Below are 26,814 nucleotides of genomic sequence, written 5' to 3' on the forward strand. Positions count from 1 at the left end.
TCTCCACAGGGACCCCTGGGAGTGGCTGGGCGGGTCCCGCCTCACCTCCCTGGGTTGCGGATCACCCCAGGGACCCCCAGGAGCTGCTGGGCGGGACCGGCCATGCCCCCCTGGGTTTCGGATCTCCCCAGGGACCCCCGGGAGCCACTGGGCGGCCCAGCCACGTCCCCCCGGGTTGCGGATCTCCCTAGGGACCCCCGGGAGGGGAGGGGCGGGTCCGGCCACGCCCCACTGGGTTGCCGATCTCCCCAGGGACCCCAGGGAGGAGCTGGGCGGGCCCGGCCTCACTCCCCCGGGTTGCCGATATCCACAGGGACCCCCCCCCGAGGGGCTGGATGGCCCGGCCACGCCCCCCTGTGTTGCCGATCTCCCCAGGGACCCCAGGGAGTGGCTGGGCGGGTCTGGCCATGCCCCCCTGGGTTGCCGATCTCCCCAGGGACCCCCGGGAGTGGCTGGGCGGGTCCCGCCTCACCTCCCTGGGTTGCCGATCTCCCCAGGGACCCCCGGGAGCCTCTGGGAGGGCCAGGCCATGCCCCCCCAGTTGCCGATCTCCCCAGGGACCCCTGGGAGTGGCTGGGCAGCCCAGCCTCACCTCCCCGGGGCGATCTTTCCAGGGACCCCCGGAACTAAGAGGACTGGGCGCCGCCATCTTGATCTTCTCAATAGCCGGATAGGCCACCCTGATTCCCGCCTCCCAGCCTCCCGCTGGCCCAATCGTGGGCGTAGCAGAGTGATGGTTATTTGCATATCACCATTTTGTTAGGTAGGATCATCCTTGTCATAGCTCAGTATCTTTTTAAAAACTGGCCGGCACTACTGTATCCATTTTGAAAAAATGGAAACTTCCTCATATTGAAGTGACAGATTTTAGTGAACTGTGGGTAAGCCTATTTTCCTCTTAACTATCAAGAAAATTCAGTGAATATTACTTAAGATAATGACACTGCAGCTCATTCACTTGTCATCCAGCATCTGCTGGTCCATCTGTCAAGGAGATCTTGCTACTTATTTCTGAGGAAGGTTAAAAAGAAATAAGATAAATTAAGTTCCATTAAAATTACTTAAATTTCTTTAAAAGAAAGTAGCATAATATTGATACTTATGCTATGATACCATTCGATAGCGTAAACCAATCAGCATTCTGTTGAAATCTTTCCTAGGAAACAATAAGTATAATGTATTGTAAACATCCTATCTAATAATAGACAAATATGCAAATTGACCATACCTCCAACACACCCACAAGCCACGCCCACAAGCCACGCCCACCATCCAATCAGAGCGAGTATGCAAATTAACCCAAACCAAGATGGCTACAGCCACAGAGAGCAAGGTTTCCTAGGTAACAGAGGAAGCCAAGCTTTCCATAGCCGTTGCAGGCCTAAGCCTCCACTCAAGCTACAAAGTTTCAATTATAGAAGGTAACCAAATTCAAACAAATCGCGGCAGAATGGAGCTTGAGAGAGCAAGCCAGGGTTATCGCCGGCAACAGGGGAAGCAAAGCTTTCTGCACACCCTGGCCGGGCTCACCCGCTTAAGGCAACAAAGTTTCAATTATAACCCCAACACAAATGGCTGCCAGGCCTCAGAGGGAGCCCCAAGCTTGGCTCTGCTCCAGGCTACAAAGTTTCAATTGTAGAAGGAAAATAAATTCCAGATACCAGGGCTTCTGCTTGGGTTGCCAGGGGGCATGGCCGGCCTGCAAATCACCACAGGCCCCTCGCTCAGGCTGCCCCACACCCCAAGGGAACCCCCACCTGATCCAGGATGCCCTTCAGGGAAAACCAGCTGGCCCCCACCCCTGTACCAGGCCTCTATCCTATCTAATAAAAGAGTAATATGCAGATTGATCATCACTGCAGCACACAATATAGCTGCCCCCATGTGGTCAAAGATCCTGCCCCCATGTGGACACAAGATGGCCACCACAGATGGCCAGCAGGAGAGGGCAGTTGGGAGGCACCCGGCCTGCAAGGGAGGGCAGTTGAGAGGGACCAGGCCTGCAAGGGAGGGCAGTTGAGAGGGACCAGGCCTTCAAGGGAGGACAGTTGGAGGTGATCAACCCTGCAGGAGAGGGCAGTTAGGAGTGACCAGGCCAGCAGAGGAGGGAAGTTGGGGGCATACAGGCTGGCAGCGGAGTGGTTAGGGGGCGATCAGGAAGGCAGGCAGGCAAGCAGTTGGAAGCCAGCAGTCCTGGATTGTGAGAGTGATGTCGGACATCTCTCAAGGGGTCCCAGATTGGAGAGGGTACAGGCTGGGCTGAGGGACAACCCCCCTCCGTGCACGAATTTCATGCACCGGGCCTCTAGTTTAGAATATGGCCATATTTTCATTTTCATTTCAGGAGAATCCACTTTGCTTTTGGAAATCAGCCTTTGTTTCCAAATATAAATTGACCATTTTGTATGTTTAAACACCTGTGGAACATTTATAAAAGTACCTTGGTGTTATATAACTTAGCTGAATTTTACCCCTGAGGTAATTTCAGCATTTTGCTTTAACTGGGTTGACCATACCATCCTAGTTTGCCTGGGACAGTCCTGTTTTATACTTTTAATTTTCAAGTGTCCTGGTTTGGATAACAAATGATATGACCATCCTAACTTTAACTGTTTTTAATTTCAGTTAAACTTTTCAATAAATATATAATAAAACTTGATGTTTTTGCACTTCATTATGAAAAACTGATTTATTTAAAATAGAGATTTTGATATTTTCCACAAATGCTTACTTAATGCCATAAACATTGAGCACTTACTGAGTGTATGTGTTAAATATTATTTAAAAAGAAAGCTGTAATCCTATTTAATGCAAGGGTAATATGCAAATAGACCAAATGGTAGAACAACTGAACAACCAATCAAAGTGTAATATGCTAATGATATGCTAAGGCTACTCAACCACTCGCTATGACGTGCACTGACCACCAGGGAGCAGATGCTCTGACTGGTAGGTCAGCTTGCTGCTGGGGTCCGGCCAATCAGGACTGAGCGAGATGGGCCAGACAAGCCCTGGAGCCCTCCCTCAGTCCCGCCCCAGCCCGATTGTGCACCCATGTGGTCCCTCAGCCTGGCCTGTACCCTCTCGCAATCTGAGACCCCTCGAGGGATGTCGGAAAGCTGGTTTCAGCCAGATCCCACAAGCCACTCCCCTTGGGAGGGTGCCAGATACAGGGCTCATGGCTGGCAAGTGCTGCTGCTCAGTGCGAGCCTCTCCGGATTGGGACTGATTGGGCACAAGCTCATGGCAGGCACAGTGGTGCCAGGATGAGCAGGAGAGGCAGGTAGGAGATGCAGGCGGCATTGGACTGTGGGTTTCAGCCTGATCCCTGCAGACCATCCAGAGGGACCCCACCCATGCATGAATTTGTGCACCGGGCCTCTAGTAATTATGTAAAGTTCAAGAATCAATATTGAGTTAAATGGAGAAGAATGAAAAATAGCATTGTTTAGTACTAATGAACCAGACTCTATCTGGATGCATATTCTTACTTACTAGCTATGTGACCTTGTGAATGATGCTTAACCTCTTTATGTCTCAGTTTGCACATCTATAAAGTAAAGATAGTAATAGTATCTACCTCAGGGTTGTTATGTAGATTAAAAAGGTTAATATATGTAGCACATAGTAAGTGTCCAGTAAGTGTAAGTTGTTAAGAATGTATAAAGCAGCCGAGACCGGTTTGGCTCAGTGGATAGAGCGTCGACCTGCGGACTGAAAGGTCCCGGGTTCGATTCCGGTCAAGGGCATGTACCTTGGTTGCGGGCACATCCCCAGTGGGGGTTGTGCAGGAGGCAGCTGATCGATGTTTCTCTATCATCGATGTTTCTGACTCTCTGTCCCTCTCTCTCTCTGTGAAAAATCAATAAAATATATTTTAAAAAAAAGAATGTATAAAGCAGTATGAAAATCAATGTTAATCTTTGAACTTTCCATTAGCAATACAGAACCTCATGCATAAAATTTAAGGCATAGCAGTGTATTTCAATATTTGTAGAGGCATATTCTAAAATTGTTTTGCATTCTCTCACCATCACTACCTTATCTTTCAATATTCCCTCAGAATCCTCAGGAAAGTACAAAGATCAGATAAGTTTTAAGGGTGAGCAAAATAGTGTGGGACTTTTTCTTACTAAATTTGAGTGCATATAGTTGATCATATGCTGAAACTTTGGTTGGTGGGAGTAAAGGGACCTATTGCTTTGTGTTAGACCAGTGGTCGGCAAACCACGGCTCGCGAGCCACATGCGGCTCTTTGGCCCCCTTAGTGTGGCTCTTCCACAAAATACCACCTGCGGGCGCGTACGTACAGTGCGATTGAAACTTCGTGGCCCATTCGCAGAAGTCGGTTTTCGGCCTGGGCGAGTCTATTTTGAAGAAGTGGTTCTAACGCCGAGCCACACTCAAGGGGCCAAAGAGCCGCATGTGGCTCGTGAGCTGCGGTTTGCCGACTACTGTGTTAGACCATTGATTTTTTTTAAGAAAACTTTATTGAGTTATACACTGAGTGGTCAGATTATTATGATCTCTGAACGCATAATAATCTGACCACTCAGTGTGTGTGTGTGTGTGTGTGTGTGTGTGTGTGTGTGTGTGTGTATTAGAGGCCCGGTGCATGAATTCGTGCACGGGTGGGGTCCAGCAAGCCTGGTCAGGGGGAGGGGACATGGGCAGATGACTGGCCTGCCTGCTGGTTGAACTCCTGGTCGAGGGGACAATTTGCACATTAGCCTTTTATTATATAGGATTATATAGGATATACACTGAGTGGCCAGATTATTATGCGTTCAGAGATCATAATAATCTGGCCACTCAGTGTATAATATACTACAAAATGCATATATTTAAAGTATATAATTTAATTTAATGACATTTACACACCAAGAAACAATCACCAAAATCGAGATTATCTCTAAGAGTTTCCTTTTGGTTCCTTATAATTTTTCCTCCTGTCCCACATACCCAACTACAATTCCCCATCACCACATTCTCTGGCAACCTTGTCCATGATAATTTGGGTTAGTTTACATTTTTCTATAAATGTTAATAAATGGAATCATAGGATGTGTACTCTTTTTTTGGTCATCTTTCACTCATCATAATTATTTTGAGATTCCTCAATGTTGTTGGATTTTATTAATAGTGTATTCCTTTACATTGCTGAATAATATTTCATTGTGTGGATACACCACAGTTTGTTTATCCATTCACATTTTATTGACACTTAGATTGTCAGCTGTTTTGTAACATTACTAGTAAAGCACAATGATTATCTTTGTGCTGGTATTTGTATAGATGGATAACTTTTAATTTTTATGTAAATATTCAGAAGCAGAATTATTGAGTCATATATTTGATTTTTTTAAAAATCATGAAACTGTTTTCAAAGTACCATTTTATATTTCCACCAGCAGTGTATGAGAGTTTTAGTTATTCCATACCCTTGCCAAAACTTGATTTGATCATCTATTTTTATATTTTTACTAGAGGCCTGGTGTATGAAATTTGTGCATGAGTAGGGTCCCTAGGCCTAGCCGACGATCAGGGCTGATCTGTGAGGTGACTGACGGGGTGGTCAGGGGGGCACCCGCCTTGGTTGGCCTGGTGCCGCCCACTCACCACCCAATCACCAGCCCTGCCCCCCACCGCTGCCACTAATCGGGGCCTGTGGGCTGGAGACCACTCCTGCATTGAGCATCTGCCCCTTGGTGGTCAGTGCGCATCATAGTGACCAGTTGTTACGCCGGTCATTCGGGTGTTTGGTCCACTGTTCGGTTGATTTATATATTAGGCTTTTTTTATATAGGATTTTATTTTATTACGTAAGCCCATAAGTTTAATATCTTAACTAAAGTCATTAGTTTTTATTTTAGTTTTTCTATTACTATTTACACTCTATATTATTTTGTATTGGTTTCAGGTATACAGCATAGTGATCAGTCATATATTTTACAAAGTGATTCCCAGATATTTCAAGTACCCACCTGGCCTCATACATAGTTATTGCAATTTATTGACTATATTCTTTTTGCTGTACTTTATATCTCCGTGACTATTTTGTAACTACCAACTTGTACTTCTTAATCCCTTCACCTTTTCACCCAGCCTCCCAACCCCCTCCCATATTGTAACCATCATTCTATTCTTTGTATCTATGAGTTTGTTTCTATTTTGTTTCTTCATTTATTTTGTTTTTTAGATTCCACATGTAAGTGAAATAATATAGTATTTGTCTTTCTCTGTATGACTTATTTTACTTAGCATAATTCCATATAGATTCTTCTACCTTGTGTTTTATTTTTTAAGTTAAGGTACACAGCATGTTGTATACATTGTAATATGATTGATGTAGTAGCAATATTTATCACATTATATAATTATGATACAATAGTATTATCTATATTCATTATACTATGCATTAGAAGTCTATGGCTCATTTATTATTTTTTACAAGGTTGTGTGCTTAAATAATATTCATCCTACCCCATAGCCCCTATCTCATGCTAAATATCATTTTTCTCTGTTTTTTAACAAGCTTGATTTTTTTTCATTTTAATGAATATTGGGGTGATACTGCTTAACAAAATTATACATTTCAGTTGCACAATGCTACAATACATAATCTATACACTGTATTGTGTGTTCACCGCTCCAAGTCAAGTCTCTGTCCATCACCATTTATCCCTGCTAAACGCTCCTATACCTCCCCCAAAACTCCCTCCACCTGGCAATTACCACAATGTTGTCCATGTCCATGAGTTTTTTTCTCTTTATTTTTTACTTTTTGCTCAATCCCTCCACTCCCCCCACTCAACCCCCAACCAAATTATGAGTCTGTTTCTATGTTGCCTATTAGTTCATTTTGTTCATTAGATTTCACACATGAGTGTAATCATATGGTATTTGTCTTTCTCTAACTGGCTTATTTCACTTAGCATAATGCTCTCCAGGTCCATCCATGCTGTCACAAAGGGTAAGATTTCCTTTTTCACAGCCAAGTACCAATCAACAAAGTAAATGTACCACAGCTATTTTATCTAATCATCTACTAATTGACACTTGAGCTGCTTCCAAATGTTGGCTATTGTGGACATAGTGGTACATATATTCTTTCAAATTAGTGGTTTGGGTTTCTTTGAATAAATTCCCAGAAGTTGAATTACTGCATCATAAGGCAGTTCCACTTTTCATTTTCTGAGGTATCTCTGTACTGCTTTCCACAGTGTCTGCACCGATGTGTATTTCCACCAACCGTTCATGAGAATTCCCTTTTCTCTACTGCCTTGCCAACACTTGTGTGTTGATTTATCAATGATAGCCATTCTGACAGGTGTGAGGTGATATATCATTGTGGTCTTAATTTACACTTCTCTGATGACTAGTGATGTTGAGTATCTTTTCATATCAATTGTCCATCAGCATATCCTTTTTAGAGAAGTATCTATGCAGGTCCTTTGCCCATTTTTAATTGGATTATTTGAGTTTTTTGGTATTGAATTTTATAAGTTCTTTACAAGTTTTGGATATTAAGGCCTTATCAGATGTCTCAGGGAATATGTTCTCCCATTTAGTGTATTGTATTTTCATTTTGTTGATGGTTTCCTTTGCTTTGCAAAAGCTTTTCATTTTTCAGATGACATAATATTTTATATAGAGAACTCTAAATATTCCACCAAAACACTACTAGAACTGATAAATGAATTCAGTAAAGTAACAGGATACAGAATACATATACAAATCAGTTGCCTTTTTATACATCACTAATGAACAACCAGAAAAAAAAAAACTAAGGAAACAATTCCATTCACAGCCGCTTCAAAAAGAATAAAATACCTGGGGATAAATTTAAACAAGGATATAAAAGAACTGTACTTGGAAAATTATAAAACACTGAAGAAAGAAATTGAATAAGATACAAACAAGTGGAAGAATGTACTGTGTTCATGGGTAGCAAGAATTAACATCATTAAAATGTCCATACTACCCAAAGCAATCTTAGATTCAATGCCATTCCCATCAAGATACCAATGGCAGATATCTGAGAACTAGAACAAATATTCCAAAACTTTATATGGAATGACAAAGACTATGAATAGCCACAGAAATTTTGAGAAAGAAGTACAAAGTTGGAGAGATACCTGATATCAAACTATACCAGAAAGCCATAGTAATCAAAACAGACTGGTACTGGCATAAAAATAAATATATAGATCAATGGAACAGAAGAATGAGTCCATAAATAATCCCACTCTTTATAGATAATTTATATTTGCCAAAGGAAACAAAAACACACAATTGGGTAAAGATATTCTATTCAATAAGTGGTGTTGGGAAAATTGAACAGATATGTGTAAAATAATGAAATTAGACTTTGTTATACAAGAATAAACTTGCCTGGCTGGAGTGGTTCAGTGGTTGAGCATTGATCTATGAACCAGGAAGTCACAGTTTGATTCCCTATCAGGGCACATGCCCGGGTTGTGGGCTTGATCCCCAATAAGGGGCTTGCAGGAGGCAGCTGATCAATGATTCTCTATCACCATTAATGTTTCTATCTCTATATTTCTCTCCCTTCCTCTCTGAAATAAATAAAAATATATTTAAAAAATAATAAAATCAAAATGGATTAAAGACATAAATGTAAGTATTAAAACCATAAATATCCTAGAATAAAACATAGGCAGTAAAATCTCGGACATTTCTCATACCAATATTTTTTCTGATTTTCTCAGGTAAGGGAAACAAAAGACAAAATAAACAAATGGGATTACATGATTTTTTTTTTTAATTCCACATGTAAGTGTTATCATACCTTACTTGTCTTTCTCTGCCTGACTTATCTCACTTAGTATAATGTGCTCAAGGGCCATCCTGTTGTCCCAAATGACAGGATATCCTTCTTTCTCATGGTTAATTATATTGTGTATATATACCACATTATTTTTATCCATTTTTCCATTGATTAGCATTTGTGTTGTCTCCGTATTTTGGTTATTGTGAATAGTGCTGCGATAAACATGGAAGTACCTATATCTCATCGAACTTCTGTTTTCATTTCCTTTGCTTACATATACAGAAGTGGAATGGCTAGATTGAATGGTAGATCTATTTTTAATTTTTTGAGGAGCTTCCCTAATGGTTTGCATTGTAGCTGTACCAACTTACATTCCCACCAACAGTATACAGAGTTCTTGTTTCTCTGTGCCCTCTCTACACTTATCTCTTGACGCTGGGGATTTTTTCTTTCTTTTAATTGAATTTATTGAGGTGACATTGGTTAATAATATTACATAGGTTTCAAGTATATATTTTTATGATATAGGATCTTCATATTGCATTGTGTGCCCACCAGCCAGAGTCAAATCGTCCTATCTAATAAAAGAGTAATATGCAAATTGAACATCACTACAACACACAAGATGGCTGCCCCCATGTGGTCAAAGATGGCTGCCCCCATTTGAACACAAGATGGCCACCACAAGATGGCCGGCAGGGGAGGGCAGTTGGGAGGGACCAGGCCTGCAAGGGAGGGCAGTTGGGGGTGATCAAGCCTGCAGGGGAGGGCAGTTAGGGGTGACCAGGCCAGCAGAGGAGGGAAGTTGGAGGCGACCAGGCCTGCAGGGAAGGACAGTTGTGGGGGACCCAGGCCTGCAGGGGAGAGCAGTTGGGGGGACCAGGCCTGCAGGGGAGGGCAGTTAAGGGCAAACAGGCTGGCAGGGGAGCAGTTAGGCATCAATCAGGCTGGCAGGGGAGTGGTTAGGGGGTGATCAGGCTGGCAGGCAGAAGCGGTTAGGGGCAATCAGGAAGGCAGGCAGGTGTGCAGTTGGGTGCCAGCAGTCCTGGATTGTGAGAGGGATGTCCGACTGCCCTACCGGGATCGGGCCTAAATGGGCAGTTGGACATCCCTTAAGGTGTCCCAGTTTGGAGAGGGTGCAGGCTGGGCTGAGGGACACACACCCCCGTGCACAAATTTCGTGCACTGGGCCTCTAGTCTTCTATAACCATATATTTGACCCTCTTTACCCTTTACTCCCCTACTCCCCTTCACTGTGGTAACCACCATACTGTTGTCTGTGTCTATGATGTTTTTTGTGTGTGTTTTGTTTGTTTGTTCGTTTTTTTTAAATGTTGAAAGTATTACATATGTCCCCTTTCCTTCCCCATTTAACACTTCTAGCCCACCCTTTTCACCCCCTATTGTCTGTGTCCATAGGTTTTGCATATATGCATACAAGTTCACTGATTGATCTCTTCCCACCCATCCACCCTCCCCTGCCTTCCCTCTGAGATTCCACAGTCTGTTCCATGCATCTTTGTCTCTGGATCTATTTTGTTAATCAGATCATTTTCTTCATTAGATTCCACATATGAATGAGATCATGTGATGTGTCTATGAGTTTTTTTTCTTGTATGTTCATTTGCTACTTTCAGTTTTCTATCCCATATATAAGTGAAATCATTTGGTTCTTAACTTTTCTGACTTATTTCACTTAGCATGATATTCTAAAGGTCCACCCATGTTGTTTCAAATGGCAGTATTTTATATTTTCTTATGGCTGAGGCTGAGTAGTATTTCATTGTATATATGTACCACATCTTCTTTATCCAATTATTTATTAAAGGATGATTTGTTTCCATGTCTTGGTCACCACAAATAATGCTGCAATGAACATAGGAGTGCATATATTTTTGAGAATAAATATTTTCTATTTTGGGGGGAATATGCTTATAAGAAGGATTTTGGGGTCACATTGTAGCTCTATTCTTAATTTTTTTAGGAACCTCCATACTGTTTCCATAGTGGCTGTACCAATTTACATTCCCACCAGCAGTGAATGAGGGTTCCCTTTTCTCCACAATGTCTCCAACACTTGTTGTTACTTGTATTGTTGATAATAGCCATTCTAACACGTGTGAGGGAGTTATATAATTGTAGTTTTGATTTGCTTTTCTCTAATAATTAGTGAAGTTGAGCATCATTTCATATATCTGTTCACCATTTGTATGTCTCCCTTTTTAAAAATCTTTATTTTTGAAAGTATTACATAGGTCCTCCTTTTCCCCCCATTAACCTCTTCCAGCTCACTCCCGTTCCCCCACCAACCCCTCACCAACCCATCATCTGTGTCCACAGGTTATGCATATTTGCATACAAGTTCTTTGGTTGATCTCTTTCCATCCACCCTCCTCTGCCTTCCCTCTGAGGTTCAACAGTCTGTTCATGCTTCTGTGTCTCTGGGGCTATTTTTGATCCTCAGTATATTTGGTTCATTAGATTCTACATATGAGTGAGATCATGTGATATTTATCTTTCTCTGACTGGCTTATTTCGCTTAGCATAATACTTTCCAGGTCCATCCATGCTATTGCAAATGGGAAGAGGTCTTTCGTTTTTACAGCTGCATAGTATTCCATTGTGTGGATGAAGTATCTAACAGGTTTTTTATCCACTCATATGCTTATGGGCACTTAGGATGTTCAATTTGTCTTTTTTATCTGCTATGTCTCTACTTAATATTTGAACATATGGAATGGAATTATAAATGTTTTAGTGTCCTTATCTTCTGATTCTAACATGTGTTAGGCATGGGTCAATTTTATTTATTTATTTATTTATTTATTTATTTATTTATTTATTTAAAGACTTGTTGTTTTTTAATGTTTTTCATTTTTAGAGAGAGAAAGGAAGAGAGATGGATAGATAGAGAAACATCAATGAGAAACATCATCCATTGGCTGCCTCCTACTGGGGATCGAGCCTGCAACCCAGAGATGTGCCCCTGACAGGGAATCAAACCAGTGACCTCTTGATTCCTTGGTTGATGTTCAATCCTTGAGCCACACTGGCTGGGCTGGCAATTATTTTTAATCCTCACCTGAGGACATGATTATTGGTTTTAATGAGAGGGGAAGAGAGAGAGAGAGAGACAGGGAGAGACAGAGAGAGACTGACAGGTGAGAGAGAAACATCCATTGGTTGCCACCCACATGCACACTGAATAGAAATATAACCAACAATCCAGGTATGTGCCCTGACTGGGAATCAAACCTGCTACTTTTTGGTATACAGGATGGTGCTCCAACCACCTGAGACAAACTGGCCAGGCCTTGTGGGTCAATTTTGATTGACTTTTTCTTTTTAGAATATATTTTTATTGATTTTAGAGAGGAAAGGAGAGGGAGAGAGAGAAAGAAACATCAATGAAGAGAGAGAATCACTGATCAGCTGCCTCATGCAGGCCCCCACTGGGGATCAAGGCTGCAACCTGGGCATGTGCCCTGACCAGGAATCCAACCTGGACCTCCTGGTTCATAGGTCAGTGCTAAACCACTGAGCCACACCGACTGGGCTTGATTGACTTTTTTTCTCCTTATGAATTTTATTTTTATTTTTCTTTTCTATGAATGATAATCTATATATATAAAAGACTAATATGCAAATTGTCCCCTCGGGAGTTTGACCAGGAGACTGGGAGTTTGATTGCTCGCTATGATGTGTGCTGACCACCAGGGGGCGGCATTGAACAAAGGGAGGTCCAGGCCAGCAGCCAGCAGCCAGGAAAGGAAGGCCCTGGCCAGCAGCTGGAAGGCCCCAATTGGCCCTGATCACCGGCCAGGCCTAGGGACCCTACCTGTGCACAAATATCGTGCACTGGGCCTCTAGTCCTATCTAATAATAGAGTAACATGTAAATTACCATCACTCCGCTACGCCCACGATTGGGCGGTGGGAGGCTGGGGGGCGGGACTCGGGGTGGCCTATCTGGCCATTGAGAGGCACGTATCCGCTGCCACTGAAGGGGGCTACGCTGCTGTTGAGAGGCGCAGGGGGCGGGACTCCCGCCCCCTGCGCCTCTCAATGGCCAGATCGAGGCCAGATCCGCAGCCGCTGAGGGGGCCTGCGTGGACACCCAGCTACGCCTCTCAACAGCAGGGTAGCCAGGTGTCCGTGGCAGCCCCCCTTAGTGGCCGTTGAGAGGCACAGGGGGCGGGAGTCCCGCCCCCTGTGCCTCTCAACAGCAGGGTAGCCCCCCTCAGCGGCCACGGACCATCAAAAGCGTGGGAGCTGGGTGCCTGTCCGCTCAGGCAACAGGCCTTTCAGAAGCCTCCGCCATGCTGGAGGCTTCTGAAAGGCCTGGTGCACCAGCGATCAAAAACGAAAGCGTGGGAGCTGGATGCCTGTCCACTCAGACACCAGGCCTTTGAGAATCCTCCACCGTGCTGGAGGCTTCTGCAAGGCCTGGTGCACTAGCGGACAGGCACCCAGCTCCCCGTGATCAAAAGCAAAAGCGTGTAGGGGACCCTACACGTGCATGATTCAATCATGCACTGGGCCTCTAGTTTTTTATAAGAAGCCAGGCATAGTGAATTTTACCCCAGTGGGTGCTAGACAAGTTTTTATTTATATAAATATTCTTGAGATTTATTCTGGGCCACAGTTAAGTTAGAGGAAACAATGTGATGCTTTTAAATCTTCCTTCTAATACATTTTTTTAAAGTCTAGGGCTCCTCACTACTCAGGGAGGTTACCTGTAAGTACTATAACAAATACTCCATGAATTATGAGATTTTCCAGTCTGGCTGATGGGAACAGGCAATATACTCCAATTTGCATGAGTTCTGATTTCTCTATAATCTTTCAGATAGTTCTTAACATTGCCTTTGGTAGTTTCCCCAAAAAACCATATATGGGTTTATCAGTAATCTGCTGAATAGTTGAGGGAGACCCTCTACAGATCTCTGTAGTTCTTTATCTGATCTTCTCACCTCTCTGGTTGTCTGTCCTGCTAACTCCCTCTCTCCCTTGGTCTATCCTTACTCTGAGGGAAACTGTCAGGCTCTGCCTGGGTTTCTCTTACCTGAACAGCTGCTTGAAAACTCTCTCTTCAAAGTGGTAAACTAGGGCAATCATAGGGTGTACTTGATTTGTTTCCTGTATTTTAAGGATCACTCTTCCTCATCCCTAATCTTTGACCTCTTGAAAGCTATTGTGTCCTATATTTATGGTGTGGGGGGTTTTTTGTGAGGGGGGGGTAAGAGAGTTGTTTCAAACAGGTTGGTGAATCTAGTCCCTGGTATTCCATCTTGGCCAGAGGAAGAAGTCCTTGTACCGTTGGAACATTTATCATTTTATGATTATCACTTAGGTCTGTTTTTTATATTTTTATATTATTTGGCATTTATTTATGCCCATCTGTCCTTTTTCTAATCGATTTTTGTTGATTGTTCTACTTCCTTATATTATTAAACCATTTACATTATTCTTCAAATTATTATGTTACTCCTTAGAATTTTTAGTTTCACTGCTTCTGCTATTGATGAAAAGTTTATAAAATAATGATTTTGTTTCTATTTTAGAAGATGCTATTTAAGGAGAGCTTACTTCTCCTTTCTCTAAAATATGCTTGGCAGAAAGTTTACTTAAAATTATCATATAATTTCATATATTTAAAATTGTTTTTCACTATAAGGTTATATTATTTTTATAACATTTTTATGATCAAAGATAAAATAAGCATATTCACAATTAGTTACTCTGATGAAAAACTTGATACTCTGACCACTATTATGCTAGCAGTCAGTTTCTACACTTTGATTTATGTTTTAGTTTCTTTACTATTTTATTCAGTAAACCATTAGTTATTGGGTGTATTAACAAATGAAATCCTCCCTTCTATTCTGTATCCATATACACATACCCTTATACTTTGGGATCCAAGTTAACAGCAAAGATCAATAGTTCCTTTCTCCTCTTAACCATTTGGCACATTCCAGGATAACTCCTGCTACTTTACATTTTTATTTTCCCTCTCTAACCATATTTCAGTCCCACAGATTTGGTATTCTCTGATTTAAAAATAGTAAGTAAATATATACTGTATATTGAAAAATCTATCTCAAAATTCTCTTTTGACAATCAACTGTTCAGAGTACAGGTTTGTTTACCCTAGGGGTAGGTTAGATCAAACTGATTGAAAATATAATGATGCTGTCATATTTTGAGAAAATGTGAAATTGTATGTATTTACTAAATAAATTACTGATATATAGTTTCATATTTAATTTAGGATTTGCTTTCCCATATGCTACATATGGATCCACATCATCGGTACACTACAGAACAAGTATTAAAACACTCATGGATAACCCACAGAGACCAGTTGCCAAATGATCAGCCAAATAGAAATGGTACATCATATGTCATTAAGGTAAAACATACTTTTATATACCTTCTAAATGTTTGATACTTTATAAAGCCATTGCATGCCATTCACTCATGACCACTTATGTAATTTCTTTAAAGTATCTTTATTTTTTAAAGATTATTTATAGCCCTAACTGGTTTGGCTCAGTGGATAGAGTGTCGGCCTGTGGACTGAAAGGTCCCAGGTTCGATTCCAGTCAAGGGCATATACCTTGGTTGCAGGCACATCCCCAGTAGGAGGTGTGCAGGAGGCAGCTGATCGATGTTTCTCTCTCATCGATGTTTCTAACTCTCTATCCCTCTCCCTTCCTCTCTGTAAAAATAAATAAAATATATTTTTAAAAAGATTATTTATAGATTTGTTTTATTCTATTTATTTTTAAATAACAGCCATGGTCTCTCTCTCTCTCTCTCTCTCTCTTCTTTTTTTTTTGCCTATAGCCTTTCTGATGATAAATACAAGTTTCTTGATTATATTTGCTTAGCTCTTAGAAAACACAAGGGCTAGGACTAGATTAAATGCAAATTTCATATGCAAACAAAATATTGGTATTGATTTCTAAATTAATAACCATCAGTGCATGTTCCTATATTTATAGACATTGAACCTAGATTTTAAATTTTAGTAATTTATGCATTCATCTCTTTTTGGACACAAATTGTTTCTATGTCTTGACTATTGTGAATAATGCTGCAGGGAACAAGGGAGCACAGATAACTCTTTGATGATAAAGATATTGTGATAGACACACATACAATGGAATATTATTCAGCTTTAAAAAAGGAGATCCTGCCATTTGCAACAATATGCATGGTGTACCTGGAAGACATGATATTAAGTGAAATAAGCCAGACATAGAAATGCAAAAGCTACATGATCTCTTGTAAATGTGGAATCTAAAAAAGTCAAATATGTAGAAGCATAAAGTAGAATGGTGATTTCTAGGGTGGAGGGGAAAATGGAGAGATGTTGGTCAAAGTATATAACATTGAAGTTATGCAGGATGAATAACTCCAGAGATCTAATGTACAGCATAATAGTACCATATTGAATACTGGAATTTGCTAAGAGATTTCAGGTACTCTCATCACACACACACACAAAAAAATGATAACTATATGAGGATATGCTGATTAACCTTACTATAGTAATCTTATACTATGTATTTAAGAACATTGTGTTTATATACAATAATATGTACAATTCCTATAAAAAATAAAATTTATTTATTTTTAGTTTATCTTTGTTGTTGAAAGTATTACATATGTCCCCTTTCCCCCCCCTTTTGACCCCTTCCTCCCTGCTCCAGTCCCCTCCCAAGGCCTTCACCACATTATTGTCTATGTCCATGGGCTATGCATATATGTACATAAGTTTTTTGGTTAATCTTCTCCTGCCCACCCTTTCCTCTGAAATTAAAAATATTTAAAAACTTATAAACCAAATTAAATTAGTGATGAAAGACTAATAAAATGATATATTGTAAGTCACATAGTTATTGAAATAAGAAATATACGAGTAATCAGGTATTAATTCATCAAAGGCGCATCTATGTACAAGTCAAGTATTTTCAATTATTTTCCTAGGCAAAAAGAAAGAAAAGAAAAGAAAAGTTGTAGTTAAATCTTTTATGATATACTTGGAAGTTTTTTTTTCACCTTCAGAGATTATGATTCAGTTTGTAATATTTTTCATTATTTTAGGGAGCAGTGGTTGCCACATATTCAGCACTGACTCACAAGACCTTCCAACCAGTCCTAGAGCCTGTTGCTGCCTCAAGCTTAGCTCAGCGACGAAGCATGAAAAAGAGGACTTCAACTGGCTTGTAAGATTTCCAGTGTTCCTCTGACAAAATGGATGAAGAGAAAAGGCAAATGTATAGCTTTTGCCTAATCTTATATCAAAGGCATTGTTTTCTGCTACATTACTTGAATATTCTGTTTAAGTCTTCTTATTTAGGGGCAGTGAAATTAAAAAATAAACATACACGGGTCCACAATACTCACAATATGTTGTTTTGTAGTAGTGTCCAAGATTTATTTAAATATATATGGTATCTACAAGGTCCTAACAGCTTCTCTGCACACTAACTTCTAAAGTTCTTTTTAAATAGTTACTTTTGTAGTTTTTCTGGTTTCATACAATCATGGTTTGGTGAGTCATTACCAATAATCAAGATGCAAATATAACAGTATAATGCAAATCAATTTTAGTATTTTTTGACATAAGATCCTGAAGGATAGGCTTTTTTTAAAAAAGAAAAAAAAAGAAAGAAAAACAAATTGAAAGTGATTTGTAGAAGCTCATTATTGTGTACAACAAAGGGCTCCATTCATTTGGTAGTAACTCCACTCTGTAATTACTAAAATGTAGACATAGTAGTTTGATGCCAGTGCAAAATTTATTTGTGCTAATATGTGAATGCCTGATATGGTTGGTGCCAAGTTTTTACAGAAGAATTAAATCACAGATAATGTGTGCAGTCAGGCCTGTAGATTATCCATAAGTGGCCTCATCTAGAAATAAAGGTTTCCATAAGGCTTCTGTAAAGTTCACTTCTGATGGAATTGTACTACAAAAGAAGAATTTTTAGCCAAGGGCTTTATATTGGTGTTGTGACCTACTAAACAATTAAGCCTTTGAAAGTAAAGTACATGGTTTTCATACTACCTTGGTTTTATGTAAGCTGACTTTCAAGTGAACCAATTGGATTTAGTCATCATCTGCCCGCCCCACACTACCTTATAATGAATTGCACTGTTGTTTTTTTTGGACTTCCATGTGCTTTGAATTATGGTGTATCATAGTAGTATACCTTGAATTCTATGGAATATAGTTGAAATTTTACTATAGTGAACTTGTGAGATTAGCAGAGATGATATAGTATAATGCATATCAGTAAATTTTAGACAATCCTACATAATAGTTATACTTCAAGAAGATAAACTGGCATTTTAAATAGGAAGTAATATGAATGGTCTGCATAAACTTTGAACACATTTTAAAATTATAAAAGAAATATGGCCAAATTGGTCTGGTCTTATTAAATTTTATGATTCAGAATCACTGTGTATTAAGTATTGTTTTCTCTAAATGATACAATTTTAAAGAATCTTTTTGTGTTGTTGAATAAAATACTACTACTACTACTACTGATAGAAAGAACACATGAATGTAAACTGGAGGATATTATAGTTTTGTTTAGTGAATATAAGTGAACTACTTATGTATGCTAGGTGTACTGTTTGCTCTGTATTTTATTTTGCTTAGTTCAGAGAGAGAGTTGATTTATAATTGCTGAAGTATATAACTTAACATAGGAGACATAATTTTGGTATTTAATAAAAGAAACTATACATATTATCTTTACCATGTGATATATATTCCATGCACAAAGATGTTTCTTGGGTGTGACGTATAAAAGTGTGTATCTTTATTTTGAGGTGTCTCTTTCCAATAATTGAAAGACATTAAAGAACATCTAATGTCACATGGAAAACAGTGCTTAGAAATAGACTGGTATCATATCTTGTAGACTTTTGTGCTCCAATTTATTTATTTTCTTCTTTCCTTGTTTTGTTTTATTACTGGAAGCAATTGTATGTGGCAATTTGTGTCCATATATTCAGACTTATTTTCCTCTTGCCATTATGTTCTTTGTGCTTGTATGCCTTCCTATCAAAAGTGATAGGACAAACTCAGAGATATGATTTTCATGGTGAACTTTTGAGATCAGAGATACTATTTCCATGTCTACTTTATAGTATAAAATTAGGATAAGTGAAATTGGAAAATGAAAAATAATAAAAAATAACTTTCCGTCTTTCCATAATCAATCATTTTTTTAAAAAAGTAGATGATCTTAACTAATTTACCAATGAATTTGTACAGAAGGGTCATGCCATACAGTCCTTTTATGAAAGGAACACAATCAGAATGAAGCAGTGAACAGCATGATTCCTCATCATTCATTGAGGATTGACAATGTGTAAAAGATACAGATATGCTAGTGGATTTTTCCTATAATTCTGTAAGAGTTTTCTTCTGGAAAATTCAAACATGGTAGCTTAACAGTAGTAGGGAGCAACCTTATAAGGGAAAGCTTCAAACTATATCCTCATTTTGTAGAAGGAACCCAGTTAGGGATGCCTAATCATGTGTCCATTTGGCTATAACTCTAAAGCAACAAATGCAGATAGGAATGGGACATTTTTAATGGGGCTTCTATAAATGCTTAAGCATTAAAAATATTTTTATAAAACTTTACAGTGCTGTAGTTGCTAATGAACTCATGAACAACGATTTTGCATTGCTTTTCTTTCTAGTTGATGCTTCTTGGTAGTATTTAATGATAGCACAGTTTGGGATTGTTATTGCTACCTGGAAGGGAGAGAACATTTTTTCCTCAAAGGGAAAACACCAATTTTACCAAGATAGACTAACTATATAATGTCCTAAAGCACATAGTATGAATAAACTCAGGAAACCAATTGCAAGAAAATTAAAATAGTAGTGCCAGCGACAGTGATTTTGTGGGGAAATAAAGGTTTCAGTTGTTTCTAACCTATTTTGTTAGACCCAGTAATACCTAAACTGATTTTTATAATTTCTTGCCTTTGGTAATTAAACATAGTAAAACATTTTTATACTACCTTTGGTTAGCCCAAGGAATTTCATATGTGTAGTCAACCCACAAACTTAAGCACAGATGCTTAGTGTTTATTAAAGCATCATGCAGAAATACAGAAAACAAAACAAAACAAAATGCTGAAATAGTGCTGACCACTTATAAACTTATTTATATTGATTGAATAGTATTTTCCTTACAACAAGAGACCCTTCATATCTGAAGAAGAACCACTTATCTTGGCCCTAAGGTTAACTAGAAAACTGAGGCTTTATACTAGGCAAAGTATGTCTTTGGCATTCTCTACATTTTCTTTCTCTAGCCTTCTAGCCCCTGTGTGCTATCCTATTTGATTACCTCACAGAGAACTCCATGATTAAATTATTCCTAAAAGATTTTGTGCCCCAAAATGACCTCATGCCCTTCTCCTTACTCACATCAGAACTTCCATTACCACAGAGCAGCTATTTTCATTGAATTAATTCACATTTTTCTGTCAGTGGTTAGTAGATAATTGGCATTTTTCAAGAAAGATGTCCATTAATCAAATGAGTTTCTACTTGCTGGATTTTTAGGCAATTGAACCAGATGAGACTAATTTAAAATTCAGTTATTATCAGGGAAGATATTTTTGGGCAAGGAATTTACTCAGTATGCCGCAAGGCCAGATTATCATACAATTTCCTTCCTTTCCACTTCTCAATTTACATTTTCTTTTAAAACCACCCATGCTTTTTAATAACAATGAAATTTACAATGAACTTCGGTGACAGAACTGTGTGGAGGGAAGCAGTTGTTGTCAAGCCCATATTGATCTGTAGTCTTGTTTCTCATAGTATGTGATCTATAATATAATGTGTCTCCTGCTGCTCCCAGGCTCCTATGCTTATTGTATTTATAGAGAAAAATAGGGCACAGAAAGGATGAAGGCAAACTGTCAGTGGGGTCAAAATATCTGGATCCTTTGTCTAGATTTCAGCACACAGAGATCCTATTAACGCAATGTTAAATCTGAACAATAATGCAAGGCATATTAAGTATAGATTGGTCAATTGCAATTAAACTTTTAGAACAATTTCTTACATTCATCAGCTTATTCAGATAATTTTGGCATGTATCTCAAAATGAATGATTACTGAAATTAATAGAACAATCCAGTAGTGTGTTTTCTGCATCCCTATGCAAGGCTGCAGTGGCATTGATAGTGATTATTCACAAATACATTTTACTCATGGATGCAATATTCCTGGGTTTAATGAAGTCTATCATATAATTTTTAATAAAATGATAATGCTTGATCACTTAAAATTCAAGTTGGTTGCTAATAGTTAAGGCAGGTGTCCTCAAACTACGGCCCATGGGCCACATGCAGGTATTTTTGCCGTTTTGTTTTTTTACTTCAAAATAAGATCTGTGCAGTGTGCATAGGAATTTGTTCATAGTTTTTTTTAAACTATAGTCTGGCCCTCCAATGGTCTGAGGGACAGTGAACTGGCCCTCTGTTTAAAAAGTTTGAGGACCCCTGAGTTAAGGTATAGTCACTCTTAAATAATAGGTATTAATTTCTTTGAACTATGAATAGAAACACAAAGTAAAAGTATTTTTAGAAGACAAATAGTCAAGCTTGCTTAGTTATATTGTAGTGCACGACGTATGTACCTTTCAGTTTGTTGACCAGAAAGAAATCTTTGCTAAATGCTTAGAAATACGTGTGTGTGTGTGTGTGTGTGTGTGTGTGTGTGTGTGTGTCCGTGTGTGATTGCCAAATTAGCATTTGCTTTATATTCACATTTCTAAACCTTGGACAATAGAGTTTCTGTTTTGCTTCCATTCTAATTGTCTAATTATGTAAATTAATCTACTCTTCAAAAGGTATTTATTAAGCATACTAGAGGCCCGGTGCATGAAAATTCATGCACTGGAGTGGGGGGGGGTCCCTCAGCCTGGCCTGCCCCCTCTCACAGTCCAGGAGCCCTCAGGGGCGGGAGGTGACCTAGCGATCAGGGGAAGGTGACACCCCATCACACCTCTGCTGCTGCCACTGCCTGCAGCGCAAGCCTCGGCTGGCCCTGGTTACCTGAGCCTCGGGCGGCCCTGGGTGCTGGGCAGCCGCCATCCAAGGCTTGCCTGCACCTTGGGCTGGTCCTGGGAGGCTGGGGGGCTCAGGGGACTGGGGTACTGTGGAGGCAGGTGCACGGAGCAGCTGGGCCCACCTGCCACCCTTGTGGGGCTGAGGGGACTGGGCGTCACCATCTTGTGGCTGTGGGCGCCGCCATCTTTGAGGGTGTGGCAGTCAATTAGTATATTCCCTCCTTATTGGCTGTGGGCACTGCCATCTTTGAGAGCATGGCAGTCAATTAGCATATTTCCTCCTTATTGGCTGTGGGCACCGCCATCTTTGCAATGGTGTGAGGGTCAATTAGCATATTCCCTTTTTATTAGATAGGATAATTTTATATGGGACAGTTCTAGAGAATGTACTAAGTGCTTTAGTTTCTTAATAAATTGTCATAATGTAACCAATTAGATTTATTTGCTTTTTTTCTTTTGTATTAACTAATATTGTTCAGGTCACATTTGAGTTTTCAAACTCACTCTCTCTGGAATTGAGACAATGTATAGCAAAAAATAAAGTAAGTTTGTGTTTTAATATGATAACAAGAAATTCAACATCACAAAAGCATTCTAACAAGAAATAGCCATTCTTAAAGTTATATAAGAAATCCTAATTAAATATTGAAATGCCAGCATGGTTTAGAAAGGAGAATTTATCTTGCATTAAATCCTACAGTACAAAAAAAGAAGAATGAGGTGTTTCTGTGTTAATTTTTTTTAAAACCATATGTAGTGTTCGTTAACATTGTGTTTATGCAGAGTGACTATTTTGCTGTAGCCACCACTAAAAAACAAACAAACAAAAAACATGATCTTGCCAACACTTCCCAAGAACTTTGGGATTCCTATACTTATTTTCTGATATATAAAATATGATATTCACTGACATTTCATTGAATTTCTTTTAAAACAGAAATGGCAATAAATAGAAGTTATGTGTAAATTTGATTCACATGTACTTAAAATCTTTAATGTGGATATTGAAAGAGGTGGTCCCCAATGTTCAGACAACTGTATTTTCTTTTTCTGACTACATTATGCAGTTTATACCATTATTGATCTTATAAGTGTTTTTTAAAGGCTTGCTTCTTTTGACTTGAAAGTTGTTATTGTACTACATTTTTCATGTAAAACCCAGTCCAGTAGTGAATTTTATAGTGTTGTTTTCCTCACAGTACTGCTAAAGAAATGGCTATCATCTTGAATTTACAACATGCCAAAGATTACATAGAATTTATATTTATTTTTTTGTTAAAACTCTGTGAGCAACATTTATCAACATATGTTAAATTATTGGAATTTTCTGGATATTAAATAAAAAGGCTGCAACTTTATAACATTTTACAGTTGACCTTGCTTGATCATTTATGGTTATAAAACTGCTTTTATCAACATGTATATCTACTTGCAGATTTAATTGAAAGTACCTGTACATTGTTCAGGAGCCAGTTGCAAAAAATGTCTTTCAAGATATTATTTGTTTACATATATACCTTGATATTTCCAGAATGGTAATATTTTCTCACTTTAGTATTGCTCTCTTCTTTATTTCTTTATTTATTTTTAAAAATAAATGTTTATTTTTCAGATTATTACAATTGTTCCTCTTTTTTCCCCCCATAGCTCCCCTCCACCAGGTTCCCTCCCCACCCTCTGCCCTTACCCTCCCCCCACACTGTCCTCATCCATAGGTGTACTATTTTTGTCCAGTCTCTTCCCACACCCCCCATACCTCCTTCCCCCTGAGAATTGTCAGTCCACTCCCTTTCTATGCCCCTGATTCTATTATATTCACCAGTTTATTCTGTTTATCAGATTTTTTATTCACTTGTTGATAGATATGTATTTGTTGTTCATAATTTTTATCTTTACCTTTTTCTTCTTCTTCTTCCTCTTCTTAAAGAATACCCTTCAGCATTTCATATAATACTGGTTTGGCGGTAATGAACTCCTTTAGCTTTTTCTTGCCTGTGAAGCTCTTTTTCTGACCTTCAATTCTGAATGATAACTTTGCTGGGTAGAGTAATCTTGGTTGTAGGTTCTTGCTATGCATCACTTTGAATATTTCTTGCCACTCCCTTCTGGCCTGTATAGTTTCTATTGAGAAAGCAGCTGACATTCATATGGGTGCTCCCTTGTAGGTAACTAACTGTTTTTTCTCTTGCTGCTTTTAATATTCTCTCTTTGTCTTTTGCTCTTAGCATTTTAATTATGATGTGTCTTGGTGTGGTCCTCTTTGGATTCCTTTTCTTTGGGGTTCTCTGTGCTTCCTGGACTTGTAAGTCTATTTCTTTCACCAGGTAGGGGAAGTTTTCTGTCATTATTTCTTCAAATAGGTTTTCAATATCTTGCTCTCTCTCTTCTTCTGGCATGCCCATAATTCGGATGTTGGTATGCTTGAAGTTGTCCCAGAGGCTTCCTACACTATCTTCATATTTTTGGATTCTTTTTTCTTTTCCAGTTGGGTGTTTTTTGCTTCTTTGTATTTCAAATCGTTGACTTGATTCTTGCGATCTTCTAGTCTGCTGATGGATCTCTGTATATTATTCTTTATTTCAGTCAGTGTATGCTTAATTTCTAATTGGTCCTTTTTCATGTCCTCGAGGGACTCATTAAATTTATTGGCAGTTTCTAGAAAATTCTTGAAAAACCTTATAACTGTGGTTTTGAACTCTATATCCAGTCGTTTGCTTTCCTCCATTTCTGTCATTTGTGACCTGTGTCTTTGTCTCTGCATTTTGGCTGCTTCCCTGTGTTGATAGAGTAGCTTTGTGTGCTAGGTGTCCTATAGGGCCCAGTGGCTCAGCCTCCCCAATTACCTGAGGTGGACACTCTTGGTGCACCCCTTTGTGGGCTGTGTGCACAGTCTTGTTGTAGTTAAGCCTTGATTGTTGTTGGTATCCCTGGATGGAATTGACCTCCAGGCCAATTGGCTGTGAGGATCAGCTGTGTCTATGATGGGAGAACTTCTGTGCTGGAGACACCCTTATGGGGCAGGACTTGCTTCAGTGGGGCTTTGGTGCTCACTGAGTCTGCCCCCTAAGTGTGTCCCTTATGGATCTGAGGAGTTGTAATCTGGATGGTCCCACTATGACCATTGGGTACACTGGCTCTTGGATCTCCAAGGAGGTGCAAATTTAGCTCTGCCTTAGGCCACCCAGCAGGAGCTATACAGAGATTTGCAGATTCCTCTTCTTTGTTTGGGTTTTGGAGGTGCCCAGATGAGGCCCAGCTGTGAAGCAATGCAAGCTGCTGTGGAGCTTTGGGGCATTCTTTTGGAAGTTCTGGGGCTCTCTGACCCAGCTGCAGTTTGTTAGGTAATTTTAGATTGCAAAGGGCTAAGCCATTCATATGCAAAAGCCCCTATGCACAGCTGGGGTGGGGTTGAAAATTGAGTGGGGTGGGGTCTCGGGAAATCAACAGGGTGGAGCAAACAGCAATGGCTGACCTTCAGCCCTGCCCTAAGAGGACCCCGGGTCTCAGTGTCCCGTGGTAATCACTGCAAGCACCTCTGAGAAAAAGCTGCCCTCGTGTTCCCGCCAGATGCCAGATAATCCAGTTTCCCCCGTATGAGTCTAGGTCCCGAGTCTCACCTGGAACTGGAGTTCAGAGCAGTTGGGAGCTTGTGTCTCCCTACTGATTGAAAAAGACAACCGCGTACTCAAGTTGCCAGCCCTTTCCATGTGCGCACCTCCTTACCTCTGCACTTTACTTCTGCATCTCCTCTGAGTCTCAGTGTGCTTTTCTCTTCCCTTCTAGTTGTAGAATTTCCACTCAGCCAGCCTTTCTGTGGTTCTGGATGATGTCCATTTTGTCTTTTAGTTGTAGTTTTGAAGTGGTTGTGCGAGGCAGCAAGTTCAGGTGTTTACCTATGCCATTATCTTGGTTTCTCTAGTATTATTCTCTTCTAAATTGCTTATAAGGGAAGATGATTCAAGAAAATGAAGATGAAGTTACAACATTTTAGGACGTATCGGGAAAAAGAATTTGTCTGCAAGTTAGTTAAAGTGACAACTTAACCTTTAATGCATGAAGGACAAGTTAAAATCTTAGTCTCTAAGTATTGAAAACTTATTTTAAGATTGGAATTAAGTAGAATAACAAATTATGCCCTGCCAAAATAAGTCATACATTTATAGGCCATGATAGGTTATAGCAGTTATTTGTACACCAAAAACTTGATTTCATTTAAGGTTCAGAAATGCATTTGGAGCCTAGCAATCAAAATCTCCATGCACCTCTTCTATTTTTCTCAACTTCTTAAAGGTAAAGGGGATAGACTAGAGGGCAACTTTGGAAAGTCAGTAAAAATTGCTTTCACATTGGCCACTTCTTTTTCATTTCTCTTTTGCATTTGCTCCTTTTATGTTTTCCATGCCCCCAAACATTTAGTAAAACATCTGATCATCATTTCTAATTATAATAATTTAAGCAGCTTATCCCACTAAAGTATTACTTCAATCTGCATTTGTCTCTTTAGCATTAGCTACCAAGATAATACATTTTTGGTCATTGGGGCCCTAAAATAATTTAGGTCTACAGGCTATACCTGGATTAATCTTAGGTTGACATGTAGGGTAGGATTAGGGGATAGAAGTAGAGCACAGATTGTTTCTCCCATTATTTCTTCAGTGCCCTCCTCTTTACTTGGAGATAGATTAACTTAAATTGTTGGAGACATATTTTTGAAGATAGAATTTATGTCTTTTTACTACTGACTTCTTCTAGAATTAGAACCTGCTCTATTGAAGCCTATGACCGCCTCTCTTTCTATACCTCACCTTCCCTTTTCCCTGTGCCCCAACTCCCTGCCTAAATACAGGTTAGGACCAGGCCTTGCCTTTCTCTCTCCTGCTTCAAGACTCTC

The 26,814-nt window shown here is 39.6% G+C and overlaps 1 protein-coding gene across 3 annotated transcripts in view; it reads left to right on the forward strand.

The window, feature by feature from the left end:
• Window positions 1-17,203, forward strand: part of RPS6KA6 (ribosomal protein S6 kinase A6) — a gene marked incomplete at its 5' end in the record, with an annotated part of 215,953 nt that extends 198,750 nt beyond the window's left edge. For all 3 annotated transcript variants that reach the window (XM_079765685.1, XM_079765686.1, XM_079765687.1), the window contains 2 exons: window positions 15,068-15,208; window positions 16,909-17,203. In XM_079765685.1, coding sequence (XP_079621811.1) covers window positions 15,068-15,208; window positions 16,909-17,034 — 267 coding nt within the window. In that variant the 3' untranslated portion in view covers window positions 17,035-17,203. The remainder of the gene's footprint in view (window positions 1-15,067; window positions 15,209-16,908) is intronic.
• Window positions 17,204-26,814: the final 9,611 nt, after the last annotated feature.

The sequence above is a fragment of the Cnephaeus nilssonii genome (assembly GCF_951640355.1).
Source record: "Cnephaeus nilssonii genome assembly, chromosome: X".
Classification (NCBI taxonomy): domain Eukaryota; kingdom Metazoa; phylum Chordata; class Mammalia; order Chiroptera; family Vespertilionidae; genus Cnephaeus; species Cnephaeus nilssonii.